A 13,540-nucleotide genomic window follows, 5' to 3' on the forward strand; every position below is an offset into this window, starting at 1 on the left:
AAGTCAACAGTAGTTCTCTTTTAGTAAAAACACTACACACAACAACGACAACAACAAATCCCAAAGATAAATAAAAGGCATGGTCAAGCCATCATCTAAATCCAAGTTATACTAGGGGTCAACATTTCTAAAAGATTTAAGGTAATTTAAAGATACATGAAAGAGGTTCAAACAGGTGCTAATTCTAAATATAGTTAAGGGCTTTGTGAAGGCCTTAAAGCTTTATTTAGGAAAGGACTAGTGTCTAAGCCTAAATTATAATATTTCAGTTCTGGAACATGTATGCTCAGGGGTTTTAGCTTCATTTAGCACATAAGCATAATGAAAAAAAATATGTGCTCAATTTCAAGCACTTTTAAAAGAAGGAATTTGCAATTGCTCAGGAAGGAAGAATTCCAGGCAAAATGGCAAAGAATGTTTTGCTGCTCTATAAGAGGAAAAAAGAGTAACAAATATCAAGTGTTTCTAGATTCATGCCTTACAAAAGGCATGAATTTAGGTTTTCTCAAGTGATCCAAGTTTAGATTTTTTTCAAATAATTTCTCCCTATTCCACATAGCTCTATAAAAGCAACTAAAAATAAAGCATTCAGTTTAGGTTTTAAGTATAATTCTGACAATACTGTGCATATTTTGCTAGTATAAAGTCATTAATTGAGTCAATTAATATGGTCTCTTATATATATTTGGCATCAATCAAGTTGGAGGAATGCTGAGGATAGAGGTAACTGAATAGGAGACTGGCAATAAAGATGAATTAATGGTCCTGTAGTACATATCCTGTAGTACCTGATAATTAAAGGACAACAATGAAAGAAACAAAGGATATAAGACATAAAAAACGTTAGTAAAATATTCAGACACCCTAAAGAGGGAGAAGCAATTAAAGAAATACCAGACCAAACAGTGTAACTTGGAAAATCAGTGCTAGGTCATTAGTTTTAAAATGAGGAGCATCTAAGTCTACTGCTCTGTACACCTTGAGAGAGGAGGTCTCCCATTTAGTTGGGTGCCACAGAAAAGGTTAACGCAATAAGTTTGTTCTGTCCTGGAATCTGCTCACAATGATCTGCAATAGCAGAATGGGGCTAAGGGGGAAACTTTAGCTTTCTTAATAATTTTGCTAATTGCTCAATAATAGAATGAAAGAAAAATACAAGATCATTTTATATACAAGTAGAAAAGTATAGTTTTTGAGAATACCTTAACATCAAAGCTTTAAAAAAGATGAAATGTTTTCTGTATGTTTTTTTCACTGTAACATTACAATCTCCCTCCTAATAAAAGAAAAAGAAAAAAAGAGGCAGGTATATAGGAATAAGGGTGAAAACAAAAAACAAAACTAAACAAACAAACAAAAAGACTGAAACAAACCATGAGTGAGAACGTTCCTGAAAACTTCACAAAATTCTAACTGCTTTTGCTTTGTTACATTGATTGGTACAACAACATTAGGAAACTACCATTAGGATTCATGGTGTACAACAAAAAGTGCTGAAATGTCAGCAGACTATACAGCAAAAAGTAATGGGTTCTGAACTCCTAGTAGTCAAAAATAATTTTGTTTCAAATTAGAAATTGATTTTTTTTGGACATAAGCCCTTTTTGGGCTTCTGGCTTGGGTAGCTGGAACCAGGAGAGATTAACCTCCACCACAGCCAAGGACTGATGATACCTTTTTCTCAAAGTGCCTTTTCAATTGCTGCTTCCTAATGTTGCTGTGATCTTTACTAATAACATAGTTATTTGTCTCTTTGCTATTACACTGCAATCTTTTCATTTTGGCATTTTATTTTAGTGCTGACACACAACATGAATTTGTTGACAAGTTAGCAGAAGTCTATGTTAAGCCTTGCAACGTAGCTAACAGACTAGTTCTCAACTGGTCTCCACTCCAAAGTACAATCACTAAGAGAAGAGAAGGGTGAAGCACGGGCTTCCCATGTCTGAAAGATTATCTCTTGAGAAAGGAAAGAAAGTTCTATTTCATACAGTAAGTCTACACAATTTCATTTTTGTTTGGTAGCAAAGTCTGGTACCAAAGAAACTATTAGGTCATCTTAAAGCAATGGAAATGTGCAGAAAACTTGCCTATGTCAAAGACAACAAACTTTTGTTTCAAATGTGGAGTCAAATTGGACTAATTGTCACTTCACTTCTCAATTACCTGGGAGAGTATTAATCAATTTCTAGATTAAACGTAATTAAAACCAAAAGTCACAACAAAGCTGGCAGCTGGTAGGAAAGGCAGGCAAAAGCAAGGTTTTCTTATAAAGCAATGCTCCACTCCTAAATAAATGAATGAATTTAACAGTGGTTAGAAATAAAAATGCAGGTGACAGGTGAAAAAGCTATGTAAAAAAGAGCTAAATAAAAGAATTGTGGTTAGTAGTTGTGAATAGGCAAAAAAGATGAATGTTCACAAGGTCTGAGGAGAAGGGGGTTCAAATCTCTTCAGCTCTCACCCCTCTTCTGTACCATGAGGCTCTTTCCCTTCCAAAGTTATACAATAGCCACTCCAAGAACAAGTGTAAAATAACTTACCTCTTTGGGGTTTGCATGTATCTGTTTTTGGACACACCCACTGGGCATCATCTTCTATACATGACTGAAACCCAACGGTCTTCTTCTCCTTTTTGTTGTTCTCTTTACTATGTGGGGAGTCTTGGTATTTTTTAAAGGATGCTGAGGTTGTAGGTGGCCATTCATCACGTTTTGACGTTAAGAAACTGAAAGAGCAAAAATGAATGAATTGTAGAGAGTACAAAAAGGGATGTGAAACAAAGATATTTAAATTCAGCACAATTCATGGTACAGACAACTTTCTTTTCTTATATTTTTATTTAGGTATAATTTGAATAATTTACTAAAGGTCTATTTTGGGTCTTACCACAATAATTTAAAAAAATGCAAAATTTGTCTCTTTAATGGAAAAGTTTATAACATCATTATCAGTGAAGGTGTAGGGACAAAAACTCTTTAATACACTATTTGAATAACTGCTGGTTGACATTGTTTTTGTGGATGATGTGTCAACATAAAATAAAAATGTATTCCTACCCTAACAATTCTACTTTTTTTGGTGCTGTGCCTAGAATTGAGCTCAGGGTCTTGCACTCTTGCTTAGCTTTCCTGCTCATAGCTGGCACTCTACCACTTGAGTCATGCCTTCAATATGGCATTTTGCTGCTTAACTGGAAATAGAGTTTTGTAGACTATTCTTCCCCATCTGGCTTGAAACTGAGTTTCTTCAGGTATCAGCCTCCTGAGTACTTAGAATTACAGACAACAATTCTACTTTTAAGAATGGATTCAAGGCTAAGCACTGGTGGCTCATACCTATAATCTTACCTACTCAGGAATCTGAGATCTGAGGATTGAGATTCAAAGCTACTCAGGCAGGAAAGTCCATAAGACTTTTTTTCTGAGCTAAAATGCAAAAAAAAAAAACTCAGTGTCCAGTGTCCACATACACAGAATGATAGTGACTGCAGAATTATTTGCAATAGGGAAAAAACTGAAGGCAAACACATTTAAACAGAAGAATAAAGTGATTGTTATGCATGAATACATAGTTCCCACCACTGAGGAAAAACCATGAATATTAAATATACATAGAATTCAGTATAGTGCTGTAGATGTTGATTTATTAAAAATTTCACCTTATCACTTTTTTTAGTATGCATAAACTATAAGTTATTTTATTTTTTATTAATAAGTTTTTTTTATTGTGAAAATACCATACAGAGGGGTTACAATTACATGAGCAAGGTAATGAGTACATTTCTTATCAAGCATTGTTGCCTCCTCCACTTATATTTACACTTACTTTGCTTTTTTGGGGGGGAAAACCATGTTTTCAGAGGCACATTCTCACAAATTTATGCACAGGGAAAGACTTAGTAGATCACACAATAATTTAAACACAACTGATAATGCAGTACTGAGGGCTTCTTAGCATCAACTCAGCTCTATAATTGTGTGTGTATATGTGTTCATGCACGCAGGAATTTAAAATATTTTGTTTGTAAAATTACTTTCAATTTTTAAATTTAATTACTTAACTTAGGGCCCTTGTTAACAAGCAATCTAGCCCTTGGGCCATGCCTCTATACCTCCAAAGATTTTTTTCCAGGTAGCAATGGAGTTCTGAATTCATGACCTTATACTTACTAGATAGGTAATTGCTTGAATCATACTCTCAGGTCCTTTTTGTGTTATTTTTTGTTCTTGTCTAGGCTATCCTGGACTGCAATCCTCTTACTCAAATGCCTCTTATTTAGCTGTGTATGTATATGTATATATATCATATTTTTTTACTCCTTCATCCATTGTAGGACATCTGGAGTGTTTCCATAACTTGGCTATTGTGAACTGTGCTGCAATCAATTTGGATGTATAGATGCCTTTGTTGTAACCTGTCATGCAATCTTTCAAAACAATGCCCAAAAGATGTCGCACTGGATGACAGTCTAGCTCTATGTTTATTTCAAATTTTGATCTCCATACTGACTTCTATAAGTTATATTACCACCAACAAGGAAAGCTATTAGTGTATTAGGCTACCTTCTTCCCCACACTGTCACTAGCATTTGTTGCTGTTCATATTCTTGAGGATGGCCATTTTGACTGAAGTGATATAGAATTTCCCTTATGGCCAAGGATGTTGAGTCTGACTCCATGTATTTATTAGCCATATTAACTTTTAGAATCTGTTTAGCTTCTGTGTATGTTTATTAATTGGGTTGATTATTTAGAATTTTAATTTTTTGAGCTGTCAGCATAGTCTAGTTATTAGACTTGTCAAATATATAGCTGGCAAAGATCTCCCATTTTGTAGGTTTTTTTTTTTAGCTTAGAAACTATATCCTTCACTGTGCAGAAGCTTTTACTGGGAATTCTCCTAGTTCCTTTCCCTTTAGTACACATATTCCTGAGTATTCTGTATTGAATTCTCTACCTCTTTAATTCTTTCTTGCCACACCTTTTTATCTTCAACTGTGATTTCTAGATAACTTTAGCTCACAGTACTGTATAATACTGCTGACCTAGTCCAGAATACAGTGACAAGCTGCAAAGTGTTATCTTGTGCTTCCTAAATCTATGCATCTTGTTAAAACAATTTAATACCTTTATCTTGAAACTAGTTCCTCTATTTGTATCCACTTAATCCATCTTCTCATCCTCCCAATCAGTCATGAAAAACCTCAGCTTTTCTTTATGCCTGTTCAATAAATTGCCAAATTAATCATTCATTTATACATTCATCAGATACTCACTGAGGATGCATTTTTAAAGTCCTCAGATGTGCTATAGGCATGGATTTGTCAATAATGAGTATTTAGATTTATGCTAGCTAGGTTCTCGGTATACAAATATGAGAAAGAGGGCTGGGAAGGTGGCTCAGTGGTAGAGCGCTTGCCTTGCATGCTCGAGGCCCTGGGTTCGATTCCTCAGCACCACATAAGCAAAAAGAAAAAAGCCGGAAGTGGTGCTGTGGCTCAAGTGGTAGAGTGCTAGCCTTGAGCTGAAGAGCTGAGGGACAGCGCCCAGGCCCAGAGTTCAGGCCCCATGACCGGAACCCCACCCCCCCCCAAAAAAAAAAACAAATATGAGAAAGACCTATCTTCCATTGTTAAATTGGTTTAATAGTGGAGGCAGAGGCAGAAACATGACTTATTTATTTTTTAATTATATTTTTATCAACCACATGGTTACTGGAACCTTACTGAAGGATGGTGTAAGTTGTTGGAAGAAAGTAACTTTGAGTGGAATGAAAAAGTCCTAGGGCAATAATGATGGAAGTGGAAGCATGAAATGCAGTAAAAATGGACATACTGAAATTCACAAGAGAAGCTTTTTTGCTCAAGGCTAGTGTTCTACCACTTGAGACAAAGATCCACTTCTGGCTTTTTGGTGTTTAATTGGAGATGAGAGTCTCACGGACTTTCCCTGTGTAAGCTGGCTTTGAGCCTCAATCCTCAGATCTCAGCTTCCTGAGAACCTAGGATTACAGGTGTGAGCTACCACCACCCAGTTAGTATATCTGTTTAAAGACCCACAGGAACTAGTCCAAAGAATTCAAGGTTCATTGTGGTGTTCCGGCATAGAAAAAAATTAAAAAGGAGACACACACCTAGAATGAAGACCTCACTAGCACCAGAGCCTGTAGAGTATGTATTCTTCCTGTCCATTATACCTTCTTATAAAATTCCTTTAGTTTACCTGTGTTTCTCAATACATAGTTTTGGGAGAGGTAATAATGTCACACAACCCTTCCATCTTCCAAGTAGGGTACCAGCCCTTGAAGAAGCTTCATTTCTTCCATACTAACTTTCATTTCCAAAGTATTGGCTTTCAAATAGTGAGCAACCAGATCTGGATCCAGCAATTTTTATAATGTATAGAAAGGAGTGGGAGAAAATATTACTTGTGAAAAAGTTGGGGACAAAAAAGTTTATTTTCTATGGAAAAGTATTCCTTAAAAATCCTGAAGGTATATTGCACTTGTATAGTATGCATCATGTGTTTAATATTCAATACATCAAAAAATCCTGAGAGCCTATGAGGAGTTATGATATATCTCTGTACAAATACACTCTCCATGAAGGACTATTGAGTTGAGCACAATTAAAAGGAAGCAAATGCAGGAAAAATACCTGGCTTCCCTGTTCTATTTGACTAAAACTAGACAGGAAGTCATAAATTATAAAGGATATCCTCCTGAGCAAAAAAGTTTCACATCACCCCATCTCAACAGAACAAAGGTTGACCACTATAGACAACCTCAAACTCTTATCATCTGCCTATAGATGAAATCAGACAAATATACATTAACAGGTTTTATTAACTTGCCTTGATTTGCCTTTCACCAATTTGCAACTCTTAGAGAATAAACATATTTTTCTATTATCTTGTGATTTCTCTAAAATCTTATTATTTACTAAAGATCCTAAGTCACTTCTAAGAATTACTCATCTCTCAGATGTATCTCATATCTGTATGAAATACATGTATTAAAAAATCTATGTTTTTCTTTTGTTAATCTGTTATTGGTAACAGGAATCAGTTCTATCTAAGTACTTATGGATGCTGACGAAAAAATAACTTTCCTATAAAACTTTTCCTACCCATTTTGGACTGGGCAACACCTACTGTGATGGAACCTTTCTTAACCCCCTCAGAACCAGAACTCACACTGGGCCAACTTCTACATGAATCTCTCCTCATTCTGTCTAGGCTTCAATATTTAACAACAGACTAGTTGGCAGCATAGAAGTCCTCTGGACTATGCAAGAGCTTTGTCTCCATGATACACAGGGACAGGTTTTGAACTTTGAAGAAGTCAGACTTAGTGGGAGGTCTTTAGATAATTAGGAGTGTGCCCTTGGAAGTGATTAGTGGATCTTAGCCATTTTGGCTCAAAGATTTCTAAAGTGATCTCTTCCTTTTGAATGCACAATCATCTGCTTTGGGACCCTTGCTAGAACTGAAGTAAGGAGGTCAGGTCTGGCCGGCGCCATATTGGCCACATGGTAGATGGGATGGTCTGGCACCTTGTCTTCATGCTGGGTGAAGAAACCCCCCTGCCCATCACCTGCCTCCCAGGTAATGGGTGTGCCTGGACCCCTGGAGGCAAGGGCAGGCACTTGGCTGATAGGTTACTGAATCTGTTGGTCCAGTAGCTGAGATTGGGAATTTCCTGAGGATCTGCCTCCTGCGCCCATCTATTTAGGCCTCGGACCAGCCTAGCCGCCAGGACACCAGGCCATGTGTGTCTCTGTGATCATGTCCTATGTCCTGGCTCTTGGCTCCTCTCCAGTCATCATGGCATCCCAATTCACCACTCCACTGAAGCTAAATTGCCTTGTTGGTATTGTTTTTGTTATCTCTTTCCTCTTTAGCATGTTTCCTAGCTGTGTTATGTCTATTTATGTGCTCCAGGCCTTTGTAACAACTGGTGGCCTGCAGCCTGTTAACTGTACAATAAAGACTCCAATATTCTATACTTTAAAATGTGGCTTCTGGGATGATTCACCTTACAACAGTGTCAGCACTATGCTCTGGACTTTCAGTCACCAAAACTAGGCTAAAGAAACTTTTTCCTTTATAAAGTTAACATGCTTTCATCATTTTGTTATGTTAATGAAAAATGGAAGTAATATATGGCATCTTCCAAAAAACTTGCATTAACATAATGCTTATTAGTGAAGTAATGAGTACATTTTCCTTAAGATTGAGAACAAGAGGTTTTTCTTTGTTTTTGTTTTTAGTGCACTATATGATACCTTGTTTCTTTTGTATTTTCCCCCCTATGGTTTATCCCCTGTTGCCACTGTATTTGATTTTGGTACCCTGTATTGTATATACATTTATCTGAATTAGGAAAGGGAAAGGGAACAACAAAATGGTGAGACAAAGGACAAAGGGGGAACCAATCCAACAGCAATATAAGAAAATATGTTGGAAATGATCTGTAGGAATGATCTGGAGGAATTGGAGGAGGGAAAGTAGGAGAAAAGTGAGGGGGAGTAACAAGTTTGACAAGAAATGTACCCACTACCTTACTTAAGAAACTGTAACCCCTCTGTACATCACCTTGACAATAAAATTTTTTTAAAACGATTGAGAACAATGTAAGCATTTTTTCCTTTAAGCACTTTCACTTGACACTGCATTTGCAAAACCAAAATAAAGAAAACAGAATAAAAGGTAAAAATTTAGAAAGGTATAAACAACATAATTGTGAACTTCAATGTCATAAGAAATCTTCAAGATAGAAAATTGTTAGAACATATGCATTTAGCAAACTATACACATGTAACTATATAAAAACAAGGGTCCTTTTTATATATACCATTAATTTCAATGAAAAATGTATATTATAAAGAAAATTATATGACATTACTGAGTTAAGTCAAAAAGCTCTAAATAAAAAAAAAACCACAAATTTTTCATTATCAGTAATTTTCAGATGTCTATTACCCCCAAATTGATTAAATAATAGAATTAATAAAAAATAGAAATTAACAAGCTAAATCTAAAATGTGAGGAACCTAGCATAACCAACAGATTCTTTTTCCATTAACAGTAGGATTTGAGCCAGGCTGTTTATGTACTACCACCACACACACACACACACACACACACACACACACACACACACACAGACACACACACACACACACACACACACACACACACACACACACACACACACCAATTCATTTTGACTTAGTTTGTTTTTAATTAGTGTTTCATGTTTTTTCCCCTGTTGGCATTGAACTACTATTGTCCTACCTGTATTTCCTGAAGGTGAGACTGAAGGCATGTAACACCATGCCTGGCCTGCCAAAATAATTTCTAACAAGACAATCAAAGTTGAATCCTTATTTTATCTCATTGCAAGCCATACTATAATGGTCAAGTAATCTTTTGTTGATGCTTTATAGCATTTTAGAAATAAAACATCAATGGAATAGAAATCTATATACTTTTCTCTGTATATATATATATATGTACATTCAATTGACTTTTGAAAATACATCAAGCAATTCAATGAAGAAAAATGTTGTTTATTCAATAAGTGATACTGGAAAAACTTGATATTTCTACAAAGCAAGAATAAACACAAAACCCTATCTTGTAGCACACAAAAATATAATACAGACTTAAAAATAAAGACTTAAAATTCTATGCAATTACTATATAAAACACAGGAGAGTACCTTCTTAATCTTCATCAATATTAAAAACATGCTTTTCAAAAACACTACTAAAGAAATAAAAAAAGATAATTCATACATTAGGAAAAATATACACAGTACTCCTGGATATTTACTTAAAAGAAAAAGAAACACCCAAATAACTGAAGATTTGTATACAATTGCTGAGTTGCTCCCTTTCCCCCATGTGAAAACAACCCAAATGTCTACCACCAGATAAAGTAGCATACAAGTTATGATATACTTAAAAAATAAAAAAGGAATGGACTATTAAAACTTGCATCCATATGGATCTATTTCCATAATATTATGGTGAGCAAAAGAGCTAAGTACATATGTATGTGTAATTCTATTTATATGAAAAAATAGAGCATGCAAAAATGGTGAAGTGCTAGAAATCAGACTGTTGGTTATTTAGGGTGGGAACTTGTAGAAGATATTACGGGAACATGGCATACTTCTGGAATGATGAATGCTTTCTATTCTAAGTAGGCTGCCTGTTAAACAGGTATAAATTGATTTGTTAAAAACAAGTCAACATAATATGTGCATTTTGTTGAGTGTAAACTACATTTCAATAAGATTAGCTAAAAATAAAAAGATAAAACAGAAAAGCTTTCACTCTTAGCTATACCAAGGTGTGTTAACTTTAAAAACTGTCATTTCTCAGACATTAAACTGAAGAAATACACACTGAGCCCCACCTTTGTACTACACACCATAAAGTCAAAATCTTGTCAATGGTGATCTTTTCACACAGTCCAGGAAAATGTGTACAAAATTCACCGAGGAGTTATAAATAAAAATCACTGATAAGAGACCATTATTAGAAACAGTGTTCTGTTAATTCTTACTTAGCATCTGTTGAAGCTGTCAAAATTGTTGGCAAAATGATCAACATCAAGATGGCAGGAGACTAAAGCCATATAATTTAAGCTAAACTATATAAGCCACTCTTGTTACTAAGAGTTGAGTCAACCAGACTTCCATAAGTTAATGTTAATATAGCACATGGGAAACAGAATGACCCCTAATTTAGGTGGGGAAAGGAAAAACATTTTCAGTTCTTCAAGTTCAATGAAATTCTAATAATCTAAAGCACCTTGAACTTTTCTTTCTATTTTGCCTAAATCTTGTATCATGATAGTTTGTCTGAGCTTGAATGGCAAATTTTAAATGTCATTCACTACCAATTGAAAACTACTTGTATTTGCATTCCTTAAAAAGTAGAAAAACATTAACCTTTTGTTTTATTGAATTAAAATGCCACGGAAATGCTGATGTAGTCTTGTGAGACTGAAATACTTTTACAAAGAAGAATAGCTGTCATTTATTAACACAAAGAACAATTACTTGATAGGATGCCTTCTGACAAAAAGCAGATTGGTATTCTCATCATAGAAAAGGCATTATAAAAAAATCTAGCTTAGACCTCTGAGACTTGAATAATTTAAAGCTGCATTTGGTGCAATTTGAATTTTTCTTTAGGGAGGCAAAGTTAAATACCTTTAATTTGTTCTAATTATTTCAAATTTGCAAGTTAATTATGGCTGATCATTAAATAACAAAAAGGACTATCGTCTCCATAGAGTTTTACCTCCTACCCTCTGCATTACTTAAGCTAGACTTTAGTATGCATGAATTAACTTTCTAAATAATCACACGGTTTGACTAAATGGCTCAGTAAAATGAGCTCTGATCCTCAGAATAAGCATTAATGGACATTAGAAATGCCACTGGGACTCATGTTACTTACATTATAAGTATTTTTAATGGAGCCTTATTTACTAATCTTTACGTACTGCTCAAGTTAGAATACCATATAGATATATTATTCTGCTTTACTAGAGGAAAAGTCCAATCTTTGAAACAATAAAAATAAATGTCTATTTAACACCAACTAAATTCATGTTAAAATTTATGCAGGGATGCAATGATGAAATTTAACTTGTGTTAGCTGTTAATCTCAATAAGTCAGCCTACCAGAAATGGTATGCTTGGTCTATAAATAGAATATTATAGATGTGCTAAGTGACTCAAATAGCAAAGGGAGGACCAATGATAATAAGTAAGTATTTAAATTCTATCTACTACTATTAAAGAAAGGATGTGTAATTTTTGTGTGCTGTACTAGACTATGGTTACCATTTTGGTGCACACTTGGCAACCAATGAATATAAAATCAGATGTCATATAACCATCTTGCTTGGAACTTGTCTTAAAAATAGTTTTTCTAAATGTTCCAATTAAATCTTCATGTCCACTGAGGCAAACCTTAAGAATAAATAAAACATTTTGAGACAAAAGAATTGAAAAACTATACTTTTAAAAATGAGATCTTTCATATAGTGTTAGCTCTTTTCAGTCTTCCTATTCCAGAATCAACATATTTTTTTATTTCCATATATACAATACATACTATTGGAGAGTCCACTGAATGTGTCAGTTCACACAGGCATGGAGTACAAAAACAAGGAACAAATACTTTTCAGTACTGATAGATAAACACGCAGAGATCAGGCTAAACAACATACATGGAAGGTGCTGAAAAGAAAATGCATGCAAAAAAAAAAAAAGAAAATACATGCAAAATACTGTCAGGAGCAAGAAACAGTAACAGGAAGCTTGGAAAAGGGTGGAAGGGAGTGAAGAGGTTGAAGTAAGGAAAGTCAGGAGAAATGACTAGAAATTTACTAGTATTTATTATGCAAAGACATTATCCCACTGGAGAATTTATGCTAAATTCCTTAGTTGTGCTGGGCAGAATAATAGTCTTTGGACAATAGGTACTTTAGAACAGTGAAAGACAGAGATATATAGGAAAGAGAAAAGTATGATCCCTAAGGGGCAGTTAGAAGAGCACAGTTAGTGATTGAGAATAATATTAGATTTAGTGTCAGATATAACTTGGTAGGTAGGTGATAGCTAATTATAAATTCTGAGAGATGTTCTTTCTTTTTTTCTTTTTCTTTCTTTCTTTCTTTTTTTTTTCTAGGTGCTATTTGAGGGCTTGACATTAGGGCCTAGATGCTTTTCCTGAGCTTGTTTCATTCAACACTAGCACTCTACCACTTGAGCCACAGCTCCAGTTCTGGCTTTTTGGTAGTATTTTTTTTTCTTTAAATTTGAGGTAAGAGTCTTTCTGCCAAGGCTTCAAATCTCTGCCTCATAAGCAGCTAGGATTACAGGCTTTAGCTCCTGGTGCCCAGCTCATATGTAATTTCTTAAGCAAGTTACTTAACCTCTCTGGACATCATACTTCCTCACCTACAAAACAAGGTTAATAATAATATGTAATTCATGGGGTAATAGTAAGGATTAGATGAATAAACATAGGTAAGAAGTACAGAAGTATTCCCAGTGCATATATACTATCTTAATGGTGGTTTTCATTATCATTTTCTATAATGATTATTTATATTATTATTAAGTTAGGTAACATTTGAAAGGCTTCAAACTGTGTCTGGTGCATAGTAGATGCTCAGTAACTTGTTACAGACTGGTGAATAGATAGATGCTATGCTTGATGAGAATGATCCAGAAAAAGTAAGCCATTTTTAGGAACATGTAACAGTTCTGGAGGTATTCAATTTGAGGGATCTGTATATAATTTGGGTTAGATAATATTATCATAGTTGTAAGGAAAGGTTTAGACCTCAGGAGGGAAAAGTCTGGGACCACAAAGATTTTAGAGGTACTGGATTAAAAATATGATCTACTCTAACATCATGGGAGTGAAATAAGTTTCCCATATAGAAGACCTATTGAGATGAGACGATAGAATTGTTGAAGTGGGTAAGGGCAAACAAAGGAAAAG

General features: G+C 34.8%; 1 protein-coding gene across 7 annotated transcripts in view; it reads right to left on the reverse strand.

Annotated features, from left to right (window-relative positions):
* Kiaa1328 (KIAA1328 ortholog) overlaps window positions 1–13,540 on the reverse strand; it is a 199,439-nt gene that overhangs the window by 59,072 nt on the left and 126,827 nt on the right. For 5 of the 7 annotated variants that reach the window (XM_070029293.1, XM_070029295.1, XM_070029292.1 and 2 more), the window contains 2 exons: window positions 3,351–3,428; window positions 2,544–2,728 (listed from right to left, as the gene is read on the reverse strand). In XM_070029293.1, coding sequence (XP_069885394.1) covers window positions 2,544–2,728; window positions 3,351–3,428 — 263 coding nt within the window. The remainder of the gene's footprint in view (window positions 1–2,543; window positions 2,729–3,350; window positions 3,429–13,540) is intronic. The other 2 variants (XM_070029297.1, XM_070029294.1) reach the window with 1 other exon arrangement.

Source organism: Dipodomys merriami, unplaced genomic scaffold (genome assembly GCF_024711535.1).
Source record: "Dipodomys merriami isolate MVZ:Mamm:240054 unplaced genomic scaffold, mDipMer1.0.p SCAF_2, whole genome shotgun sequence".
Taxonomy (NCBI): Eukaryota; Metazoa; Chordata; class Mammalia; order Rodentia; family Heteromyidae; genus Dipodomys; species Dipodomys merriami.